Source organism: Thunnus maccoyii, chromosome 20, assembly GCF_910596095.1.
Source record: "Thunnus maccoyii chromosome 20, fThuMac1.1, whole genome shotgun sequence".
NCBI classification, from domain to species: Eukaryota; Metazoa; Chordata; class Actinopteri; order Scombriformes; family Scombridae; genus Thunnus; species Thunnus maccoyii.
In genome coordinates, this window is record NC_056552.1 from 1,622,499 (window position 1) to 1,648,773 (window position 26,275).

General features: G+C 43.2%; 2 protein-coding genes and 2 long non-coding RNA genes across 4 annotated transcripts in view; all 4 read left to right on the top strand.

The window, feature by feature from the left end:
- The window catches only part of heatr1 (HEAT repeat containing 1), a 29,612-nt gene extending 15,662 nt beyond the window's left edge, over positions 1–13,950 (top strand). The window contains exons 26-45 of the mRNA XM_042397055.1: positions 764–867; positions 1,138–1,284; positions 2,421–2,539; positions 2,720–2,841; positions 3,194–3,322; positions 3,811–4,035; positions 4,349–4,478; positions 4,733–4,911; positions 5,336–5,388; positions 5,844–5,967; positions 6,049–6,189; positions 7,454–7,758; positions 7,852–8,002; positions 8,192–8,506; positions 8,593–8,697; positions 8,808–8,976; positions 9,114–9,268; positions 9,661–9,819; positions 13,378–13,486; positions 13,622–13,950. Of these exons, the coding sequence (XP_042252989.1) occupies positions 764–867; positions 1,138–1,284; positions 2,421–2,539; positions 2,720–2,841; positions 3,194–3,322; positions 3,811–4,035; positions 4,349–4,478; positions 4,733–4,911; positions 5,336–5,388; positions 5,844–5,967; positions 6,049–6,189; positions 7,454–7,758; positions 7,852–8,002; positions 8,192–8,506; positions 8,593–8,697; positions 8,808–8,976; positions 9,114–9,268; positions 9,661–9,819; positions 13,378–13,486; positions 13,622–13,710 (3,030 nt within the window). The 3' untranslated portion in view covers positions 13,711–13,950. The remainder of the gene's footprint in view (positions 1–763; positions 868–1,137; positions 1,285–2,420; positions 2,540–2,719; positions 2,842–3,193; positions 3,323–3,810; positions 4,036–4,348; positions 4,479–4,732; positions 4,912–5,335; positions 5,389–5,843; positions 5,968–6,048; positions 6,190–7,453; positions 7,759–7,851; positions 8,003–8,191; positions 8,507–8,592; positions 8,698–8,807; positions 8,977–9,113; positions 9,269–9,660; positions 9,820–13,377; positions 13,487–13,621) is intronic.
- The window catches only part of LOC121886780 (cartilage matrix protein-like), a 118,702-nt gene that overhangs the window by 78,013 nt on the left and 14,414 nt on the right, over positions 1–26,275 (top strand). The gene's annotated exons all lie outside the window — the stretch shown is intronic.
- On the top strand, positions 15,837–20,300 carry LOC121886812. The gene is made up of 4 exons (XR_006092854.1): positions 15,837–15,924; positions 16,473–16,627; positions 18,677–19,613; positions 20,261–20,300. It is a non-coding gene; the product is annotated as an uncharacterized LOC121886812 (long non-coding RNA).
- LOC121886808 lies at positions 20,541–26,233 on the top strand. The gene is made up of 4 exons (XR_006092850.1): positions 20,541–20,566; positions 20,661–22,708; positions 22,806–22,863; positions 26,194–26,233. It is a non-coding gene; the product is annotated as an uncharacterized LOC121886808 (long non-coding RNA).

The following is a 26,275-nucleotide window of genomic DNA, read 5'->3' on the forward strand; positions in this document are numbered from 1 at the left end:
GATCTGCTGTAAACGTTTCCCTCATTAGCAGTGATGTTGAGACACAGAAATACACAGTTAAACGAAGCAGAAGACAATAATCAGTGAAGACGACTGGTTCTCAGTTCAGAATCAACCTGCAGGACTTGAAGCATCAGACAGTTAGTAGAGTGAGTCTGGTCCTGTGGTCCAGTCCAGTATAGATGTTACACTGGACTGGTAAATGTCCAGTATAACATCTATACTGGATCTATATCTCTACTACAGTCAGGGATTTATGGATGAAAAGATAAAAGAGTTTATTACATTTAATGAGTGGGAAACAACAGTTACTAAAACTTACAGACTGTAACTCACAGATCAACTCTCCTCAACAAACAAGTTTTATTGGGTGAAATTTCAAAATAAGAGTCATCAGACAGTTAGTAGAGTCCTGTGGTCCAGTCCAGTATAGATGTTACACTGGACTGGTAAATGTCCAGTATAGATGTTACACTGGACTGGTAAATGTCCAGTCAGGGATTTATGGATGAAAAGATAAAAGCGTTTAATGAGTGGAAAACAACAAACTTACAGACTGTAACTCACAGATCAACTCTCCTCAACAAACACGCTTTATTGTGTGAAATTTCAAAATAAGAGTTGATCAATGATCAAAGTCATCAATCAGTCATTTCCACCTTCAGGTGGCGCATTGAGCCTGATCGTTACTCTTTAAAAGTCTGATCCTGATTATGAAACGCTGCTCTTTCTTTAACTGAAGATCATTTCTTCTCTTTGACAGATCGCCGTCGACGGTCAGCTGGTAGCCAATGAGCTCGCTCCGCCTGAGAAACCCAAAGTCAGTGTGACGGTGCAGCAAACCCGCAGGAGCAAAATGCTGCAGAGGTGAAGCTCGTTTCACTGTTTTCACAACATCTCAAGTCACATGAATCTGCAGTCAGATCTGTGTCAGTAGAGGAACAGGAAGTCCTGAATAATCAGTGTTTTATTTTCTTAATGTGGTTTCTTTATGTTGCAGCAGAAGTTGTTACATTCAGATCAAAATAATCAGAAATTCTTCTTTCATTTAAATGTTTCTTAGAGTAATTCTACCAAAGTAAAATGATCTTTAGCAGCAGAAGACAGAGGTGATGATGTGATGTTTTCTGTGGACAGGAAACCGGAGGAGGGCGGTGATGTGGGACCACAGGGGGGCGCTGTGTCCTGGCAGAGAGTCACTCTGATCCTGGAGCTGCTGCAGCACAAGAAGAAGCTGAAGAGAGCCCAGACGCTGGTGCCGGTTCTGTTCTCTCTGCTCTCCAGGTGACCAGCAGTTAAACGCTCTGATGAAGAGTGAAGGAGAAACATCTCGTCTTCATATTTTACCTTTAAATCACTCAGACGACTCGAAGAGCTTTGAGAAAACTGCATAAAAAACAGTTTCCAGATTTTTAACAGAGGAATGATGTCATCTGAAAATTATATCATTTAAATATTTACTGGACCCAGAAAACAGATTATATGGAAGTTTATGGCTGACAGTTTAAAATGAAACCATTACGGAGCCGTAAAGGCCTAAAAGTTTATCTGTCGTATCTTTGGACACAACAACTATCTATCTATATATATCTATAAATATATATGTATTTCTGCTGTCAGATGTAATTATTTGTTGCCTAATGTAGTTATGAGGCTCTTGAGTATTTAATGTCATCTTAAACTTATTACTCCCACTTTACATATACAACATCATCATCATTATTATTATTATTATTATTATTATTATTATTATTGTTATTTGTTAGTTTTGTATGAAATGTTTTACCAAAAAAAGTCAATAAAAATATATTGAATTAGAAAAAAATAATTTAATAAAATAAAAATATTTTTTCAATTTTAAATAATTAATTTTAATTAGTAATAATGAATTAATTTTGGGTTAAAATACGGATGTGATTCTATTTTTATTTTCTTGTTTGAAAATGTAAATTTACTTCAAATTAAAATGAGTTTAGAAAAATATGATTTTATGGAGGGAAAGATTTAAACCTTACAAGCAACTAAATATCTGACTGTGAAGTTAAACGTTTAGCACAAATATTTAACTAAACTACATAAATAATCTAAACATTTTTATTTCTCTGGTTCATAATTCTCTGATTATTTCACTATTTACCGTCTATGTTTGTTCTGTCTGATTATTGGCTTGTTAGTCATCAGTGAAGCTCTTTGAATCGCTCTAACCTGTATGAAAGGTGCTGTATAAATAAAGTTTTATTGATTTTAGAAGCTGGAAGCAGTAAATAAAACGATTATTCGATTATCAGAACAGTTCATTTTCTGTCGTTCGACTCATCGTTGCAGCTCTACTGTGTCAGTTTAGAGTAAAAACTGTAAACCAGATAAACAGATTTCCTGTTTTCTCTTCAAATGTTTGTTGTTTGTCTTTTTGTTCTCAGGAGTCTTGAAGCGTCTTCAGGTGACGACACCAACAGAGAGTACACCAAGCAGCTGCTGCTCAGCTGTCTGCTCAACGTCTGCAACAAACTGTCTCCTGATGGAGCTCCTGTAGGGACAGGTAGAGTACTGAGAGACCCTGGACTGCAGTCAGAGTACCAGTACTGCAATGTTCAAATACTGCATGTAAAATAATACATAAAGTACATTTCCGTCTGGTCCCTCAGAGAGGAAACAGATCCACTCTCAGGCCTTTCTTGCAGGAAGTTCATGTAACATCTGTGTTGTTTGTTGTGTTCAGACGTTCTGGATGAAGATAAGTTCAGTGTTGAGTTGGTGGTTCAGTGTATCAGAGCGTCCGACATGCCGCAGACTCACCATCACGCTCTGCTGCTGCTGGGCACCGTCGCCTCCATCTTCCCCGTGAGTCCTTCGTCCCAGACGAACAAACACATCATTCTGTCACCACGACAAGAGAAACAGTGAAGATGTTTTTTTTGTTTAGTTTGCTGAGTCTAAAGTGTTTAAATCTCACTGTGGCTGTTTCTTTTATTCCTCCGAGCTTCATTTCAAACTGATCCACTCAACAAATCGCTCCATATATCTCCAGATCTTGTTTGTTTGTCTCTAAGCTGCAGTTTGTTATGATTCTGCACATTTATTTCACTTTTCTTACCTGATTAGTCTGTTTGTGTCCCATTGTAACGTTAATTTTAAAAACAGCCACATAAACAGATCTTTACTTGCTGACCTCCGTCTCGTCCTCGTCCTCCAGGAGAAAGTCCTGCACAACATCATGCCCATCTTCACCTTCATGGGAGCCAACATCATGCGTCTGGACGACGCCTACAGCTTCAGAGTCATCGACAAGACGGTGCAGATGGTCATACCTGCTCTGATCCAGGTGAGAGGACACATTTCCAGTCAGCTCTATGTTTATATTCTGGGGCTCTACTGGAATAAAAACTCCTTATTTATCTTCTACTGGTCCTTTATGCAGCCCCTCAGTTCAGCCTCTGTCTGAAACAGGCCGTTTTAGCTCCTGTCTCTTTAAGCCCCGCCCTCCTGATGAGCCCACTCTGTTCTGATTGGTCAGCTTTCAGGAAGCTTCCTCCGGCTCCGGAGGCTACGTAAACAAACTATAGTAGCAGGATTTCACTTTTGTTTCTCCTTCTTTACTCCAAATGTCAACTTGAGAGTGGACAACACATGGAAACACCTTAGCAACCACCTTAGCAACCACCTTAGCAACCAAGGTTACAGAATGGATGTCCATTCATGGACATTTTTAAGTTTAGATTAGTTTGGAGGTCCTTATCCTTATTAAATATTTCTCTCTAACATCCTTCCTCTCTCCTCCTCCTCCTCCTCTTCCTCTCTCCTCCTCTTCAGGCCCAGCAGCTCTCCGACGGCCGGTCTTCGGCTCACGTGGACGCCGTGGTGACGAGGATCGCGCACGTGTTCGCCGACGCGCTGCCTCATGTCCCCGAGCACCGGCGTCTGCCCATCCTCACTCAGCTGGTGACCACGCTGGGTCCCGCCCGCTTCCTCTGGGTCCTAATGCTCCTGCTGTTCAAGCTGCACGCCACGCAGACCGCCAGCTCCGTGAGCGAGAAGGCAAGGAGCGTTTTTATTTATCTGAAGGTTTTTATTCCCACTTACTGATGCAGCAGTACACAAAGACTTTTAGTTTGTTTTAACAAGAAAACTGGAGGAAAGTTGTCGGTAGTGATAGTGCATTTGTTGGGGACTATTTTCAGCAGCGGATGAATCCACGTTTGGTGCTAAAAATTCTACGAGCTGTCAAAGGAACGCCATGTCGATATTTATAGTATTATGATATTAAAACGTGATGTAACAAGTTAAACTAAGCTTTCTGTTATTGCGTGTGTGCGTGTGTGTGTGTGTGTGTGTGTGTGTGTGTGTGTAGGATGCAGCTCTGGAGAGAGACGTGGACTTCTGGATTTCTCTGTGTTGTCAGTTTGAGGTGACGGAGCAGCTCACCTCCATCATCAACATCCTGCACTTCCTGCTGCAGCTGCCCGACGACAAAGACGACGGTGAGACGCCTGAAAGTCTTCTGACTTTAATCTGCTCCGTCTGCTTTTACCTCAAAATAGATAAATAAATATATATATATATATATATATATATATATTTATTTATATATATATTTATATATTTATTTATATATATATTTATATATTTATATATATATGTATATATATATATATATATATAGAGTGAATAGACAGAGTGAAGTCAGCGAGCAGCAGCTCCGTCTGTATGAACCGATGTTTTTCGTCCTCTGCAGCTCCAGCGAAGCGTCCCGTCGGCCGGCGAGGAGCCAAGAAGAAGGAGGAGGAAGAGGAGAAGGTGGAGGAGCTGATCTTCAGCCTGGAGGCTCACAGCAGCAAAGAGCTGCGACACTTCAAGTTCCTCTCCGTCTCCTTCATGGCTCAGCTGCTCGGCTCGGCCAGCTTCATCGGGAAGGTGGGTTTAATAAAACATGTGAAGACGTCACTTTGGCTTTAAGAAATTAAAGTTAAATTTCTGTTCAAACTGTCCAACTTGATGGAGGATGAAGTTCATGCTGCTGTTTAACCTGCATGTACCTCATAAACTGAATGTATATTATTATATTAGAGACTTTTAACCTGCTGATTGTGTTTTTTACTTTTAAGAAAGTATTGACACTTTGTTGGACTGGATTTGTTGAAAACATCAGAAAAATATGGAACTTTCTCGACTTTCAGTTATATTTTTGATATTATTATTATTAGTATTTATATAATTTTTTAAACAGATATATACACAGAAGATACAGCAGTAATAATACTCATTATAATATTTGGTGTTAAAGTGGCTTCAGCAGTAATGTCTTCACACAGAAAACATTTGATGTCGTGTGTTTCAGGTGTCAGACGGCGGCGACGTCGTTGACGAGTCTCTTCAGCAGCTGCAGCAGCGGTGAGTCGACGCGTCTCCACTTCCTGCCGCTGTGCAAAAGTGAAGCCAAAACAATAGAATCTCTTATCTTTCCGGGAGTAGAGTCAGTCAGGCGGCGGGATGATGGACCGCTGGACACGCCCCCCTCAGCCGTCCCGCCACCTGACAGAGGTTTGAGGGCGGCTGTCAATCATAACGCCACGCCCCCTTTTTATATCGTCAAATAACTTATTAAAAACAAAGTTATAGGAAAAAATAGAACTTGGACAAACATCAGCGAGATAAGAACGACCTAAAATGATTTTTTTAGTTCGTCCCATCTGCTAACATGGAGGGGGCGGGGCTTATGACCAGCCACCAGGGGGCGATCCAGATGCTTTGGCTTCATTTTTGTGGCGCTGTATTAACGTCCATCTTTAGACGAGTAAAGACAAACGTTATGACAGCGTTGAGATGAACACGTCCTCTTTGTTCAGGCTGCTGGAGGAGATCCTGCGTTACATCCAGAGCGTCGCTCGCTGCGTGGAGGAGAACGCCGACAAGCCCACCGCCAAGTTCTGGAGAGTTCTGCTGAATAAAGCCTACGATGTTCTGGATAAGGTTCGTTGATTTTTACCTTTTGACAGTATGTGGTAGAAAAAAACACTCCAAACACGTTCTTCCTCTTTATCTTCTGTTAAGGTGAATGCCTTGTTGCCCACGGATACCTTCATCACAGTGATGAGAGGGCTGATGGGAAATCAGCTGCCGTCCGTCAGGAGGAAGGCCATGGAGCTGCTGAACAACAAGCTGCAGCACAGGACGCAGTGGGAGGAACAACAGGTGCACAAATACACTTTACAAATACACCTGATACTCCTTTATTCATTTAGAGGCTCAAACATCTGTCACATAAAACTTTAACATCATGTAAGTTAAATACTTTCATGACACTTTACAGATGTTACTAATAAAATAACATAAAGTGTAACATAGAATAATATAACACAAGATAAAACAAGGCACCATAAGACAACTTTAATAAAACACAACATAAGATAACTTGTGTAAAATAACATAAATTAACAAATTTACGTAATGTAAGAAAACTTAAATTATTTCATATATATGTTATTTAAAATAATGTAACTTCAAGCTTCCACGTTCTCGAGAGTATTAATGTTTGTTAAAAATTACACGCTGCACTATTTCCTGTTTGTTTCACGCATCACACGACTAGTAACTCAGTTCTTGATTGGCCAACGGCGTGGGTAGGGGGCGTGCCCAAATACAAATACGTTATTCAGCACAAATAGTGAGTTTATTTTTACGAATATTTGTTTCATACAAATATTTTAAAAATTATTTGTTTTCGGGAAGAAAAAGTGCAGGTCGGTTACATCACTATCTCAGTGTCTCTCCGCTGTGACGTCTGTCAGCAGGTCTCAGTGAGGGGAGTCACATCCACCTGCTGCATGATGCACATTTCCTTGTTTGGACATCAGTCCTGGAGTCGGGGGCGGAACTACTGACACACGCTTCATGAACACTTATTGTAACACTTTAATTTTCTAAAATTAAAAGCCTAATAAAAACAAAAGCAGGATTTTAAACCTCTTTCCACTTTTATTCAAATACAAATAATTTCGCTGCCTCAACAAATACAAATACAAATACTGGGCTCTCTGCACATCCCTGGATGTGGACCAGTAACCTGCGATGTGTACGAGGGGAGGCGGCCGTGCTGTGGGCCAGAGAACGAGAACATAATTCATAATACGAGGATGATCGAAAAAAAATAACTGAAACATTTTTTATTTTATTTGTTTATTTATTTTTTACTTTTTTTTTTACCACTTGCCCAATAAAGAAAGTGAGTTACTGGATTTCCCAGCCTGACGTGATATTTTACTTATTGTATTTATTGTTGAACCATGACTGCATAACTTTATCAATATCAATAATCATATTCTGTTTTATTAGCTTTGTTTAATTGTTTTTATCGTTTTCTTTCATTTTTGATTGAATTCATAACCGAGTATTATAAAAATATAATAACATTTATCATAATTGGTTGACTGAGTTACTTTCCTTCCCTCCGTCGCAGGTCACCGCGCTCTTACAGCTGACTGGCGACCTGCTGAGCATTGTGGGTAAAAGTCACGCTAAGGTGATGGAGGAGGAGGAGGAGGCGGAGCAGGCCATCAACCGGCAGACGGCGCTCTACAGCCTCAAGCTGCTCTGCCGCAGTTTCGGCTCCGACCACCAGGAGGCGTTCGTCCCCGTCCTGCTGAAGACGGTGGACGTCGTCACGTCACCCGAAGAAGAGAAGAACGTGACGGGCAGCGCTCTGCTCTGCATCGCGGAGGTGGTCAGCACGCTCAAAGCCCTCGCCATCCCGCAGCTGCCGAGGTCCGTAGGAACGACTCAGAGATGTTTTTAAAGACGTCCTGCTGAGATGTTTACAGGGAGAACGTCTGGTTTACAGTCTGTTGTGTCCTGCAGGTTGATGCCGGCGGTGCTGCTCACGCTGACAGACAGGAAGGAGCTGCTGACCAATGAGATCTACCTGCTGAGCGCCGTCACCGCCCTCCAGCGCGTCACAGAGACGCTGCCGCACTTCATCAGCCCCTACCTGCAGGACACCACCTTACAGGTAAACACTCTGCAACTGACGACTCTCTGCATCAACCAATCACCTGTCCGTCATTCTCTTAATTAATTAATTAGTTAACGGTCCATAGAAAGTCGATCGATCACTGTTTCCTAAAGATGGACGTCTGCAGTGTGCAGCTGATGCTTATTATTAAACATGTTACCATGCCAACACTTCCTGTTCCTGCAGGTGTGTCGGCTGACTCGGCTAGTCGAGGCCTCCTCCTCCTCTTCTTCTTCCTCCTCCGTCACCGCTCAGCTGTCGGTGCGTCTCGCCTCGCTGAGGAGCACCTTGGCCACCAAGCTGCCCCCCAGGGTCCTACTGCCCACCGTCACCAAGTGCTACAGCGTCATGGTCGTGGACAGGAAGGGCCAGCTGGGGGCGCTGATGAGCATCCTGAAGGAACACATCGCTCACATGGAGAAAGATCAGCTCAACTTCCACCAATCAGAGCTCACCACCTTCTTCCTCGCCGCCCTGGACTTCAGAGCCGAGCACTGCCAGGTCCGTCCGTCCGTCCGTCGGTAACCGTTCTGTCGTTTGGCGTCTCGTTCTGGGATCAACATTGTGACGTTTTTTCTTCCCCGCAGGGTGATCTGGAGAAGACGGCGCAGATCGAGGGCTCCGTGATCGACTGTCTGCTCGTCATGGTGATGAAGCTGTCCGAGGTCACGTTCAGGCCGCTCTTCTTCAAGGTAACGTCACCAAACTAACGATCACGACTTAGGAGACGATCCAGATGTTTCTAACCGTTTCCAGCGGCTGATAGTTGAAGCTCTGACGCAGCTTGTTTCTCTTCTTGCAGCTGTTCGACTGGAGTAAATCTGAAGCAGGAAGTAAAGAGCGTATGCTGACCTTCTACCGACTGTCTGACTGCATCGCCGAGCGGCTCAAAGGCCTGTTCGTCCTGTTCGCAGGAAACCTGGTGAAAGCGTTCGCAGACCTCCTCCGACAGACCAACGTCTCCAAGACAGGTGAGCCGGACTCTGTTCTATTATTATTAGTTTTAATTCTGTACTTTCATTATTTTTATTTAATTTTATATGTTTTAACTGTTACCAGCAGCGTTATATAAATGTTTCTCCTCTCTGCTCCGCTCTGTGTTCGTCAGACGAGTCGTTGTTTGACTCGGAGCGCGGCGTCGAGAAGAGCGCTCTGCTGCTCCAGTACGTCCTCGACTGCCTCCACAAGATCTTCCTGTACGACACGCAGCGCTTCCTCAGCAAGGAGCGAGCCGACGCCCTGCTGGGCCCGCTGGTCGACCAGGTGAGAGCTCACGCACACACACACACACACACACACACACACACACACACACACGCTGGAACGCTATTAAACCACTTCCACCACAGCGAACTATGAACAAGGACTTGAGTGATTTTCTTCAACAGGTTGAAGGCAGTGTTGATTGCAGCTGACAGGAAGAGCACCGTTCACTCGCCTGCATGACCAGCGATGTTGTATCGGACTCTGTTCCTAATAAAGTGCTCAGTGTTTATCAGGAATGTTTGACGTGTGTAAAGTTTCCTGCAGCAGGACGAAGACACCAGTTTGTTTTTACTGGTTTCCATCAAAGTAAATCAGATTATTTTTAAAGTTTGTTGAAGCAGATCATGTTCGCTCAATGATTCATTTTTGTTTCCTGTGTGTGTGTGCAGGTGGAGAACACTCTGGGTGGAGACCAGGTCTACCAGCAGAGGGTGACCAGACACCTGGTTCCCTGTGTGGGTCAGTTCTCTGTGGCGCTGGCTGACGACACTCAGTGGAAGACCCTCAACTACCAGATCCTCCTGAAGACCAGACACACCAACGCCAAGGTGAGCACACCTACACACACACACCTACACACACACCTACACACACCTACACACACACCTACACACACCTACACACACACATCTACACACACACCTGCACACACCTACACACACACCTACACACACCTACACACACACCTACACACACCTACACACACACATCTACACACACCTACACACACACCTACACACACCTACACACACACACCTACACACACACCTGCACACACCTACACACACACCTACACACACCTACACACACACCTACACACACCTACACACACACATCTACACACACACCTGCACACACCTACACACACCTACACACACCTACACACACACCTACACACACCTACACACACACACCTACACACACACCTGCACACACCTACACACACACCTACACACACCTACACACACACATCTACACACACACCTACACACACCTACACACACACCTACACACACCTATACACACACCTACACACACACATCTACACACACCTGCACACACCTACACACACACACCTGCACACACCTACACACACCTACACACACCTACACACACACCTGCACACACCTACACACACACACCTACACACACACCTACACACACCTGCACACACCTACACACACACCTACACACACCTACACACACCTACACACACCTGCACACACCTACACACACCTACACACACACCTGCACACACCTACACACACCTACACACACACCTGCACACACCTACACACACCTACACACATCTACACACACCTACACACACACACCTGCACACACCTGCACACATCTACACACATCTACACACACCTACACACACACACCTGCACACACCTGCACACATCTACACACACCTACACACACACACCTGCACACACCTGCACACATCTACACACATCTACACACATCTACACACACCTACACACACACACCTGCACACACCTGCACACATCTACACACATCTACACACATCTACACACACCTACACACACACACCTGCACACATCTACACACATCTACACACATCTACACACACCTGCACACACCTGCACACATCTACACACATCTACACACATCTACACACACCTACACACACACACCTACACACACCTACACACATCTACACACACCTACACACACACACCTGCACACACCTGCACACATCTACACACATCTACACACATCTACACACACCTACACACACACACCTGCACACATCTACACACATCTACACACACCTACACACACCTACACACACACACCTGCACACATCTACACACATCTACACACATCTACACACATCTACACACACCTACACACACACACCTGCACACATCTACACACATCTACACACATCTACACACACCTACACACACCTACACACACACACCTTCACACACCTACACACATCTACACACACCTACACACACCTACACACATCTACACACACCTACACACACCTACACACATCTACACACACCTACACACATCTACACACACCTACACACACCTACACACATCTACACACACCTACACACACCTACACACACACACCTACACACACCTACACACACACACCTGCACACACCTACACACACCTACACACATCTACACACACCTACACACACCTACACACACCTACACACACACACCTGCACACATCTACACACATCTACACACACACACCTGCACACATCTACACACATCTACACACATCTACACACACCTACACACACCTACACACATCTACACACACCTACACACACACACCTTCACACACCTACACACATCTACACACACCTACACACACCTACACACATCTACACACACACACCTACACACATCTACACACACCTACACACATCTACACACATCTACACACACCCACACACACACACCTTCACACACCTACACACATCTACACACACCTACACACACCTACACACATCTACACACACACACCTACACACACACACCTACACACACCTACACACACACACCTACACACACCTACACACACACCTGCACACACCTACAAACATCTACATACACCTACACACACCTGCACACACCTACACACACACACCTACACACACCTGCACACACCTACACACATCTACACACACCTACACACACACACCTGCACACACCTGCACACACCTACACACACACCTGCACACACCTACACACATCTACACACATCTACACACACCTACACACATCTACACACACCTACACACATCTACACACATCTACACACACACACCTTCACACACCTACACACACCTACACACATCTACACACACACACCTACACACACACACCTACACACACACACCTACACACACCTGCACACACCTACACATCTACACACATCTACACACACCTACACACCTACACCTGCACACACCTGCACACACCTACACACATCTACACACACCTACACCTGCACACACCTGCACACACCTACACACACCTACACCTGCACACACCTGCACACACCTGCACACACCTACACACACACCTGCACACACACCTGCACACACCTGCACACACCTGCACACACACCTGCACACACCTGCACACACCTGCACACACCTACACACACACCTGCACACACCTACACACACCTACACACACCTGCACACACACCTGCACACACCTGCACACACCTACACACACACCTACACACACACCTACACACACCTACACGCACCTACACACACCTACACACACACCTACACACACCTACACACACCTACACACACACCTACACACATCTAAACACACCTACACACACACATCTGCACACACCTCCACGCACCTACACACACCTACACACACACCTACACACATCTACACACACCTGCACACACCTACACACACCTACACACATCTACACACACCTGCACACACCTACACACACCTACACACACACACCTACACACACACACCTACACACACCTACACACACCTACACACACATCTACACACACCTGCACACACCTACACACACACCTGCACACACCTACACACACCTACACACACACACCTACACACACCTACACACATCTACACACATCTACACACACCTACACACATCTATACACATCTACACACACCTGAATGACTGCATGTTTTATTCTACTTTAATCTGTTTATTTATAACAGCCATAAATCAAGTTGGACTTAGAGACTTGGGTGTTTCTGCCCTGCCTCTCGCCTCTCAGGCGGAGGTAGGCTCCTCTACCTCCGCTCTGATTTTTGGAGGATGTGCCGCCTGAGAGGAGCTACTCAGGGCTGAAAAATACTACATATATATTTCATATATATGTTGATTTACAGCTCATATTGTGTGATATTGTACTAAAAAGACGCTAGAATTTAACTTTAAAGTTAAGGCGAATAAAATACAGCATTATGTACCCATGTAGTATTTGTAATTGTTCTGACGGAAAGCATGATGAGCTGTTTCACATCATCATGTGTAATTTGATAAAAGTATATAAAAGCTCACTGCGTCCCTCCTCCTCGTCTGTCAGGTGCGTTTCTCCTCCCTGTTGGTGCTGATGGAGCTGGCAGCCAAGCTGAAGGAGAACTACATGGTGCTGCTGCCAGAGACCATCCCCTTCCTGGCCGAACTGATGGAGGGTGAGTACACACACGCACACACACACACAAACACACACACACACACACACACACACACACACACACACACACACACACACACACACACACATTCAGCTCATCACTATAACCGACACTCTGCTGTTTGTCTTTCAGATGAGTGTGAGGAGGTGGAGCAGCAGGTTCAGAAGGTCGTTCAGGAGATGGAGAACATCCTGGGAGAGCCGCTGCAGAGCTACTTCTAACACACACATATACAGTATACACACACACACACACACTCATATATATATATATATATATATATGAGTGTGTGTGTGTGTGTGTACAGCCAGAGAGGATCTGCTCTGTGAAGTCACACCAGGAATAAAAGTTATTACATAAAGAGTTTTAAACATGAAGTCATTTATCAGCCTGATCTTGTGTGAAATTTGTACTTTTTCCTTTGATTTGTACAATAAATAAATATCGGATCATCTGCTCCACCAGAGTGTGTGTTGTGTTACTCACCAGGTTTGACGGCCGCCGTCGAAATAAAACAAAACAAGAAAACAAATCTTAGATTTTGAGAATTAATTCACAGCATTTCAAGAAAAAGGTCTGAATATTTCAACAGCAAAAAAAGTCGTAGTTTTCTGAGAAAAAAGTTTTAAAAAAAGACTGTTTAGAGATAAAATTATAAAAGTTGGAATATTTAGAGACAAATAGTCATAATTCATAGATATATATGTCATGTGATGCTTGCAGGTTTATTGGATTACATGTGTATGTTTTATTACCTGATGGTTTATAAGCTTGAAAGGCTACACGTGCTTCCTGTAATATTACATCTTTTTACAAGTATCAGTTTCATTTGAAACGACCACTGAAGGCACAAACCCCGTCTCCTAGAAATTACATTTATATATGACTATTTAGTATTTCAGTTTGGATGGATGCCTCAAAACTGTACTAGTTCTCACACATCTCAGTTTGCTTTTTAATGAAAATATGTGCACAGAGGGAATCAAAGTATTGGCTGAATCAACAGGATTCAACAGCGTTAAAGGGCCTTCTCAAAACTTTCATTGTGTGCTGCAGGAGTGTGGGGGGGGGACTTTTGAGGATCACTGTATATAAATTACATCAGCATAGTCCAAACCGGATAATAAGGTTGACTATTGACTATTATCTATAATATATAAACCATATTTCTGTAAAAGAAGGCCAGTTTTGCCTTTACAGACTTAGTTCATTAATATGTTTTTTGCAGCTTGTCATCAAGCTTTTTGTGCAACACCAATTGTTTTGGGTGATGAAGCCTGGCTGTTATTCTGGAGGACTGCAGGCGGCCTCTGCTGGGGGTATTGCATAATACCAGCAAGAAAGCATCTCGTTTCAAACTGTTATCAGAGCGTTCTGTGTGCTCGTGACATTGAGAGTTCATTCTTCCAAAAACGATCAGCAAGAACGTTCTCCCCGACATCACGAGTCTGTTCTTTGCATTCTTGGGTTTGAGAAACACTCGTTATTAGCAGACAGAGACGGAGACAGACGGTCTACCTGCTCATGGATCACCTGCTGATGGTGTTGGTGTTGCTGTGGAGTTCGGGTAGGACTCTGCTTGAATGATGGATGTGTGAAAGGTTCAAAACTCCTTTGTAAAAATACTGAATTTAAGTCAAAATCCTGCATTCAAAACTTCACTGAACATAAACTTTATCAGTAAAAAGTAGTGAAGTATCATTTCAGTCCTGATAGTTTCACATCGCTTCTTTTCACAGAGTTTAATGACTGATGTGTTTACATGTAAGCTGTAATAAGTTGAACTGTGATGACAGAAATGCATCCAGTCATCCAATTAAAACTAGTTTGTTTGACCATAGGGGAGTTACAATAAGAAAGAGGAAGAATGAGTCTTGGCAGTCAGTGTAGTTATGTAATTCATGTCAGTGGGACAGATTTGTGTCGAGCCTTGAATGTGCAGAGACACATATACTCTAAGATACACACTTAACAACACACACACACACACACACACACTCGTCTGAATGCATGCACATTCATCAGATTCACACAACAAGCACACAACAGATGCACACTGAAGCGAAGGCAGATGTGTGGTGGATGTTGAATGGGGGTGAATCTCCAGTGTGATAGCTGTTGTGTAATCGCCCTGTAAATTTCCTTTATTTCCTGTTTGGGGTGTGTGTGTGTGTGTGTGTGTGTGGTCATTGTTGCAGGGCTGAGAGGAGAGCGCTGAGGGAGACGCAACGCAGCGAGAGAGGAGAAGAAGAAGGGTTGGGACAAGAGAGGGAGGGAGGGAGGGAGGTCAAAACCAGAGATGTGGGAGCGGGAAGAGGAGGAGGAGAGGAGGTGAAGACAACTGATTTCAATGCAGAAGATGAAGGCAGCAGACAAGGAGAAAAGTCGTTAAAGTCGTGTTAAAAAGAGGATGAGAAATCTATAAATAAGTGAAGGTAAATGTTTTCAATGAGAGGTCAAGAGTGAAAAGAGAAAACTTCATGCTGATTTGGCTGATTAGCAGCGCGTCTGATAAACTCAAATGAACTTCGTGAGATTGACTCTTCAAAGGCTGAGGGAGTGAGTCAGATTACCCAGCGTGCATTGGGGGTTCTCATCATTTCCGCTATGACAGTATTTAAAACAGATGTTTTCTGTCCTTAAACTGTTATATTTTGGAAATAATTTAGAAAGAACATCCAGATAATCAGTCATCATGTCAAAATTCAATTTTTGCCTCGCTGTGGAGTTTACTTTATGCAGTTACTTCACTAGAATGTTACAATTCCCATAATTTGCATTTAGAGCTACGCATGTTACTGAATTTCACATTATAGTGATGTTAGGCCATGCAATAGTGATTGATAATGTTAATGTGGGTCAGTAGAAGAGATGGAGCTCCTCATTAGGTTGAGACTACTGACTGCCAGGACATGTGCGTTCCACTTACAACCCCCCCCCCCCCCCCCGCTCCTCCCCGCCCACTTTCCCTCTGCTCTCCCAGTGGCCTCTGTATGATGTACGCTGTTACATCAGACCGAGGGCTGAGGGGCAGTGAACGAGGGGAAGTGAGACTACTAATGAAACACAGCTACAGACAGACGGTCTACCTGGTCATGGATCACCTGCTGACGGTGTTGGTGTTGCTGTGGAGCTCAGGTAGGACTCTGCTTTAATGATGGATGTGTGAAAGATTCAAAACTCCTCTGTAAAAAATACTGAATTTAAGTCAAAATCCTGCATTCAAAACTTCACTGAACATAAACTTTATCAGTAAAAAGTAGTGAAGTATCAGTTCAGTCCTGATAGTTTCACATCGCTTCTTTTCACAGAGTTTAATGACTGATGTGTTTACATGTAAGCTGTAATAAGTTGAACTGTGATGACAAAAATGCATCCAGTCATCCAATTAAAACTAGTTTGTTTCACTGAGTTTCTGGAAAAGCTGAGATCTGGAGATACAAGGTTTTCGCCTGACAACAGTGTTAAGTTTTGAATGTAAAATCTGTAAAGTAAGAAGTAACTGCAGCCGTCGGATACTGTGATGATGTAATGATTTACGTTATAGGGACTTTAGGTATGTCCCCAAAAGGGAGAAATACAAGTACTCACACAGACACAGACACACACACACACACACACACACACACAAACATTCCTATGTCACCAACAGGGGACTACTGATCATTTTGTAGAAATAAATAGAAACGGAGACTTTAAATAGCACAGTGGTTATGTGATGTCATCACACAGGATTTCTGGTTATTGAAGTCATTCTTAGCTGCTGTGTTGTATTAACTCTATATGAAACAGACTGTTTTTTTAATTCTGGCTTATTTTCATAGTTTTGTTCATTATTTCTATCAGTAATAACAACATTGTACTCAACAAGTTAATATCTGAAATCTGTGAACATGGTGACATCACTAAAAAGACGTCCGAAAGGTCAGAAACACGAGCGGTCAGACGATCAGACAGGAAACAAACCAACATGTTAGTTTTCCTTTAACTCTGTATGAAGCGTCTGTTGAGCTTGTGTTCATGTAGGCTGCATTAGAATAAGAGTTACAGCTGTGTGATTATGTTCTCTCATTCTTGTCTGCAGTCTTGTAAGTATGACTGAAACTTTAAATGTTTCAGCATTTAAACAAACAGTCTGACTCTATTAGAATAATAACACAGAGTTACAGAGAAAGGCTTTGATACTACTGGTAACTAAAAACACTGGTATTAGTATCATTTTCAAAATGCTGGTATTGATTTGAGATCTATGGGATCTTGTGACATTTTATCCATTTTTAATGTGATTATCAAGTTGTTTAGAAGAATGGTTCTTAACTGGGATCTGAAGACCACCAGGGGTCCTTGAGAGGGCTGCAGGCCTCCCAGCAAAAGCACAAATAGATTAATATCATTTTTACAACACTAACTTCCGGGGAATGCATCTTCTTAGAGGATTCTTAGGGACAAAATCCTCTCAAACACGGGTCTGTGGTCTATTGTGCATCTATGTTAGGTTGCCTGGTTTCTCAAAATCCCAACATTGCTGGATTTTTCTAGCTTTCATTTATGTCCATTGCTCACTTTTTGCTCCTGAATGTCTTACAAATTTCTGCTTCTTTTATAAATTGAACAAATAAATAAATAAGTAGTAAATAGTTATAATAAAATGCACAGTTATAATATTTTTTCATGATTAAACGAAGGTCATTTCAGTAGAGGCACTAGACATATGACAGTAGAATAGAAAGAATTTTGTTTTTGTAGGCAGAACATTTCACTGGCGTCATTAAGTTCTTTGAATATACAGTAGAGGCAAAACTCTGCTGCTGCACGACTGATGTTGCAATTGAACAACAAATTAGTTTTCACTAAAGGTCTTTGCTGGTGATAGCATCACTGCGCTGGTTACCTGTCAAATACAGCAGTGAATCAAGGGTCTTTTATTTGTTTTTAGAGAGAGTCTCCAGGTTTCCAAGCCACAGAGCAAACACCTTACTCTGATGTGTTTTTAGCTCTGTTTTAATTGTCTGTAGCAAATTTGGTAAAACAAATGTAAAAGTCCGATTCTGGTCCACATATGTTGTAGTTCAATAATCTGTGTGTTTTCAGTGAGATGAACTCTGTGCTGCTGCAAAGCCTCACAGTGTTTGTTCAGTTCACAGCTCTGTAAAAATATAAATATTAATTTTCTGATTTTCTCTGCAGGACTCCAGGCTGAAGATAAACACCAACCAACAGGTAAAAAGAGAGAATATATCTCATCTGGTCTGGGAACGCCTCTGATCCCCCAGGAGGAGCTGGAGGACGTTACTCGCACCTCCATCAGTGATGGACAATGAATCCACTTTGGTTTATGAACAAATACCCTCAAAACTAATAACTAATAAAATATGCAAATGTTAGCATTAAAAAGTGAAAATAACATCATCACTGTCTGCTGTCATCATGTATTGTTAAATACAGGTGTGTTCAGGACCATCAGTGGTTGAAATATGGTGGTAATTTTCTATTTCATGTGCATCACTTGTTCTCTCTCTCTTCATCAGACTACATGAATGACCATGTCTAATGAAATGTTTATTACTGTCACACAGACACAAAACATTAGCAGGATGGCTCAGGTATTCACACTACAAGAGAAAGCAGGAGTAGTAGTAGTTTTGAGATATAAAGTAACGTATGTATATGATATTTAATCATTAACACACATTAACACAGTGTAAATAGACCAGTTCGCTGCTCTCTGTCGGCTCAGTATCAACATGATGATCAGATGTACTGACTTCAGAATAGTGATCAGTTTCATTTCTAATGAAACTCACTTTATTCTTTTACTGATGACTCTCTTCTTTCTGTTCAGAACCTGTCAGGTTGGTGGGAGGAGCCAGTCGCTGTGCAGGTACACTGGAGGTGAAACAGGGAGAGTGGAGACCAGTGAGTGACGCTGACTGGACCCTGAAGGAAGCAGCTGCAGTTTGCAGAGATCTTGACTGTGGCTCTGCTGTTTCAACAGGAAGCATGAATGAGACCTCAGAGAGATCTGTTTGGTGGATCAATCCTGACTGTGTTCAGTCTGGATTTGCACTGAGTGACTGTGTATCATCAAATTTCTCTTCCTACATTGTGGAGGTCACCTGCTCAGGTAAGTCTATCAGTGACATCATCTATGACAAATATTTTTCCTTCCTCTGTCACAGTGATAGTCGTGGTTTCCATCAGAATTAACTGTAAACTTATCCAGGATGACGGCATCCTAAAGGGTAGAGAAGTTAGTTTGTTCTTGGAGGCTCATTGCTTCAAACTCAGTCACATCCACCTTACAAGCAACAGTTACATACATACAGTTCGCTGTACTGTGAGCTGAGGTCTGATAGCATGAGATGCTACTACTGAAAGCAATAATCCGACAGAGGAAAACAGGAGGAGTCTAATTCAGATTAGCTGTAGCTTCATCCATTATTCTACTGTGAACAGAGTTATGAGGGGGCGTGACTATCTTATAACAGAGAGACGCCTCCTTTTACAGTTGTACATATTTATTTCTGGTATCATGCATTGCCGTCCACCACAGTGTCATTCTTCATGTTACCACTAGATGGAGCCTGAGCAAGACATTTTCAAATCCTACAAATAGCTTGAAATATTTTCTGTACATAAAGACTTGAGTCAGGGTATGGATGCGCTCTCTCTTTTTTTTACCAATTGTTACTTTCAAATTCAGAAAATCATTCATTGGTATGAATGATATAGTTAAATATCCCCAAACTAATGATGGTTCTCTCTCTCCAGACTCTGTCAGGCTGGTGAATGGGACTAGTCTGTGTTCAGGCAGACTGGAGGTGAAGTCTGAGCAGTCGTGGTCCTCAGTGTGTGAAGCTGACTTTGACCAGCAGGATGCAGAGGTGGTCTGTAGGGAGCTCGGCTGTGGGGCTCCTTTAGTCCTCCAGGGGGCGCTCTATGGAGAAGTGGAGGCTCCAATGTGGACCAAAGAGTTCCAGTGTGGAGGCCATGAGTCTGCTCTCCTGGACTGTGGAAGATCAGACTCAGCTAGAAGCACCTGCTCACTTTGCAAAGCTGTTGGACTCACCTGCTCAGGTAGAAGAGGAGCTGCAGCTTTGATTTGGCTTCATTTCTGTTCTAATGAAACTCACTTTATTCTTTTACTGATGACTCTCTTGTTTCTGTTCAGAGCATGTCAGGTTGGTGGGAGGAGCCAGTCGCTGTGCAGGTACACTGGAGGTGAAAAAGGGAGAATGGAGACCAGTGAGTTACCATGACTGGACCCTGAAGGCAGCAGCTGCAGTTTGCAGAGATCTGGACTGTGGCTCTGCTGTTTCAACAAGCATAAATGAGACCTCACAGAGACCTATTTGGTGGATCAGCTCTGACTGTTTTCATTCTGGATCTTCTGCACTGAGTGACTGTGCATTATCAGATTTCTCCTCCGACATTTTGGAGCTTACCTGCTCAGGTAAGTCTATCAGTGACATCATCTATGACTAATATTTTTCTTTCCTCTGTCACAGTGATAATCGTGGTTTCCTTTGGACTGAACTGTTAACGTATCCAGGATGATGGCATCCTAAATGGTAAAGAAGTTAGCTTGTTCCTGGAGGCTCATTGCTTCAGACTGAGAAAACCTGCACTTTTAAACAACCTGCTGTGGTTCACCGACACAACCTGCAGCTCTCCTGAGCAGCTCAGTCACATCCACCTTACAAGCAACAACTACATTACAAATGAAAACTTGTGTGGATGTCAGAGAGGCTGCTGTTTGTTGTCCGCCTGTTCTACAGAGGTGGAATCATCCACATCTCCATCTTCCTCATGGTTAACTTGCCATCAAACAGTTGAAATCCCAGACTGTACAACTCCTTGAAGCAGACTTCATTCTTCTGGCCAGCAACAGGATGTAATTCAAGTACAACAGGAGAAAAAGTTGCTTTATGAACTTCCTTTTGGTGCAAAGGCGCAAACAACAGTAAGAGCTGTTCTTCCTGTGACACGTAGTCACAATGAGGTGACCCTCTTGCTCTGTGGGGAGAACTCCAACACAGCAGCACTCAGCAGGGGGCTCATGAGTATCCCCACTGTTGTGTTTGAGGATGGTTGGTAGAGTGAGTGGGAAGGATGAACTAGCAAGCAGGCATCAAATTTTCATAATAAAAAAACTGGCCACAAAAAGGAGAATTTTAATTGGTTCATCACCTGCAGATATTTAGTGGAAAAAACCTTCACAGTCCACAAAATACTGTCCCTTCTCCATTTTCCTGGATAGGGAAAAACAGACCAACTCGTTTGCTGTCTTCCAAAACCTTTTAAACCCTTTCACCTGTCGTATGTGGCCAATCAGGGAGGGTCTTTGGAATTAGTGTCACTTTGACCTAGGTGGTATTAATCTCCCCTCATATGGAGCTAAACGGTATTCAATTGTATTTTGACAAAAATATTAATCAAGTTTACCGTCTGAAGAGGCATAATCAAAAATACATGTTGTTTATGACTGGCTAACGTTACAGCAGGACAAAATACCCACAAAGACATTTTAAAGGGGAAGTGCAATCCTTCTTAAAGGGTCAAGCAGGTCAGGGAAATCCCCCTACAGAAAGTCTGTGTGAGCAAAAAGACTAAACACAAGTGAACAAGCATTTCTCAAACATCACAAGTTCATGGCTCATATAAATATTGATCAGATGAGTGAGAAGACTGTGCACCTTCCTCTCAGCATACATAAGAACACTGGCTCAATTACATATTTGTAATGGAGAAAGTAGGCGCCATGACATTTCTCACCCTCTTTCCATTTGGCTGACACATCTCAGGTAACCTTGACAAATAGTCTGCATAAGGTTTTTCTTGCCTGAACAATGCTCAGTGTTGTACTGGTATAGCTGGAAGGCTAGACACCACCACAGGATCCAGGCATTCTGATGTTGCATTGAGTGCATTCATTTCAGGGCTCGGTGGTGAGTCTGCAGCTGGAATTCCCTTCCCAGGAGGTAGTAGCACAAGGACTCAATTGCCCGCTTAATAGTCAGACTCTCTTTTTCAGCAGTAGAATACTTCTTCTCCTGGTCAAACAGCTCTCTACTCGGGTACAAGATGGGCTTCTCCGGGCCTGGTTCTCCTTGTGCCAGGGCAGCCACTAGTCCAACACCTAATGCATCCACTCACCTTAAAAGTCTGATCACAATCCCCTGACCTTTGCAGTCTGGATGTACTGGAGTTTTTTGTGAGGTCAGTTAATGGAGCTGCTAATGTAGCACAATGAGGGATGAACCTTCTTTACCGCCTAATTCTCCCAGGAATGACCTTAGTTGCTTCTTGATTTCAGGTTTCTGGATCATCTCCATGGTCTTCACCTTCTCCACCTGTACAACTGGGCTCTCAAGGTTGGTGAGGATAGGGCTTTGACATCTAACACACTCTCTGTTTTTGTCGTGCCGATCCTGTCATCTACTCTACCTTGGTTCCTCCCTGGACTAATTCATCATCAAGATTGGGTAAAGGTTCCAGACCTCTAATCATAAATCTGGTGACTACCATACATGTACAGTCCTCTGATGTTTGTTGAACAACATTGTCTAGAATAAGCAAGTCATCTTCTAGGATAACATCATAAGCAAGACTATCCAACACGCCCACAGTTAGCATAAAAGCTTGGCCCTCAATCTCACGCGTCGCATTAACAGTGGTGTAGTCCTGGCTGCCACCATACATACAAGTAATACTCACAACCTTTTCACAATTAGCCACAGTATTGCTTACCAAATTTGTTTTTACCAGTGTTTAGGTACTACCAGTGTCTGCTTTTAACACTTTACTATTAATGGTTATATTGGTTATATGTTTATGTCTGATTGGAGGTTCACCATGTACCATTTCCTGCTCTGATCTGGGTACTGAACACATTTCAACAGCTTTGGTGGTTCGTAAAGCACACATTGAAGCCTTGTGGCCAGGTTGCTGACAATAGAAACAAATTAATTCACTTTTTGGCTATGACTATGTGGACCTTTTTCCAACCCTGCTGTCTGTATTACCAATGTCTGTTGTATTTGGTGGTCTATACTCCTCATACCTAGGTTTCATTGTAGACACCTTTTTCTTGATGAGATCCCAGTGTGCTGCCATGTACTGCTCTGCCAACCCAAATGCTTCCTCTCGAGTCTTTGGACTATGCTCCCTCACCCAGGTACGGACATCTGGCTGAAGTACTCGCTGATACTGCTCCAAAATGATTATCTTGCCAATCTGGTGATTAATACAGCTGTCTGGACGTTGTTTGTATAGTCCCTTCAGTCAGTTGTAGTTATCTCGTACTGTCTCCCGTCTTGGAACAATGGTGCTGAAGAACATTTGTCGATAAGCTTCTTCTGTGACATTGTATTTGGTTAGCACTGCTGCTTTAGTGGCTTCATAGGACTCTGCCTGCTCTTCATTCATACCAGCATATGCTTCAAGGGCCCTTCTAGCCAATAAGGTGTCTACCTGGGCAGCCCATTCTTCCTGCCTCCACCTCAGGTCCTGGCTATCCTCTCAAATTGCACAAAGAAGCTCTCTGCATCTTCACCTTTTCTGAAGTCAGGGATTTTCAGCTCTGAAACCTGGGAGGCTTGAGCTCAGTTGGGTGGTTTATCAGGTAGTTGATTCTGTAGGAGGGGCTGTAATGGTAGAGCAGGATGTTGATAAGGTTAGGTTGATAAGGTGTTGAGTCTTTTGTCTTAGCTGGAAGGCTGCAGGCCTGAGTGTGGAAGTGTTAGTTGTTCAGACTTGGGAACAGCAGGTGTTGGAAGAGGATAGTGTAGACTAGGCTGTTCTTCTGACATCCAGTCTTGTACAGTCTTGACTGCATCTAGTCTTTCAGCTGTCTCATCTGTTCAAACAACATCTCTTCAGTACATTTAGAATGGCACATGAAGTCCCTCATCTCTTCCATGAAGCTAGCATCTTGGGGTACTCACTGTAACCACTTTTGGTTGAACTACTGGTACTTCATGGATTGGTTCAGTGGCTCCTGGAGAACAACTGTTGCGTGAGTTTTGAAAGGAAGCAATGGCCCCCTTTAGCAGAGGCTCAAACTCCATGCTCCTCTCAGCCCTGTCATTTTCTTGGCTCTCCTGTTGAACTGGGTTATGCCTGGTGAACCAGCCTCATCCACACTCTTCATCTGGTCTATTTCCTTCACTGGTTTCCACTTCACAAAGGTGTACCATCCCACCACTGCCACCAAATGTTGTACTTGTGGATGGTTGATAGTGTGAGTGGGAAGTACGGACCAGCAAGCAGGCGTTGATTTTTCAGAATAGTAAAGATTATTCAGACCAACCACAAAAAGGAGAAACAAATAAAGGCCCTCCTCCATTTTCCCAGAGAGGGAAAACAGACTGATAGATTTACTGTCTTCCAAAACCTTTTATATCCTGTCACCTGCTATCTATGGCCAGTCAGGGAGGGTCTCTGGAATTAGTGCCACTTTGACCCAGGTGGCATTAATCTCTCCTCATTTGGAGCTAAATGGTATTCAATTGTATTTGATTGAGAAAAAAAGACTAAACACAAGTGAGCAAGCATTTCTCAAACATTGCAAGTTCATGGCTCATATAAATATTGATCAGATGAGCGATAAGTGACAGGAATGCATACCTTCCTCTCAGCATACATACCAACACTGACTAAACAAGAACTTGGGATGGGATTACATATTGGAAATGGAGAAAGTAGGCTCCATGGCACCCACACTCACCCCACACCTCTCATACTGAGCAACTCCAGAAAAGCAACTCCGTTCCTCCTCCCGCACCAGCTCCAGCTCCTTCCACATCAGAGAAGTGATGTTACACAACCCTAGAACCAGTTTACGGTGCTGTGGTTGTGGAAATGCTGACTTTGAATATGAGACAAAGTACTATTTGAATAGAAGACTTAACACAACAAATTAAAACAAGCTTCAGTGTAAATGGCCTGCTTACTGTCAAGATATCAATTTTTATTAAACATCTAGATGAGTCTGAATAGATGTAGGTCAAACCCAGCAAACTGGAGTGACACAGAGAATTTGCAGGTAAAATAGTGACATTAATTGCAATTAAAATTGCATGTCGAAGTGCAGCAGCAACAGTAACAATAGCTACGAGATTTGATTCAGCCCATCTAAGATAAAGCAGAGACAAAACATCAGTTGTCACATGATTGACTAAACAGCCTAGCCAATTAGATCTGCTGTAGTGGCTCCAAGGAAGCTGATTAGTCAGGATTTGAATTTCACACTCTTTCTTCCTCACAAAACTCAGTGTACAAAGCCATTTTACCAAACATTACCATGCAATAAACCTGTCAAAACTCTGACACCTCAGAGCATGTAAAATTTAGCTTGCAAGCCTGCAACTGGATGCTCAGACTTGAAACGAAAAGTTTGCAGGCAGAAACCTGAAAGTTTACAAAACTAAGATTACAAGAACACAACACTGTTCTCAAACACACCTTTTTACATGATATAATATTCCATAATCCCTGTGGGTGGTGGGTCCACAGAGCAGCTCCATGTTGCTTTGTCAGGCTGTGCCTGACCAGGTCTAGCCACCAGAGACTCCCCACTGGGCTCCAAGAGGGGACCTCATGAGATTTGTTATATTTTGTTTGCAAAGTGATGTGTTACATTTGTTATAGTATATAAGGTGATGAATAAAATCAGTATTAAACTATACATGTTCTCTCTCCAGACTCTGTCAGGCTGGTGAATGGGACTAGTCTGTGTTCAGGCAGACTGGAGGTGAAGTCTGAGCAGTCATGGTCCTCAGTGTG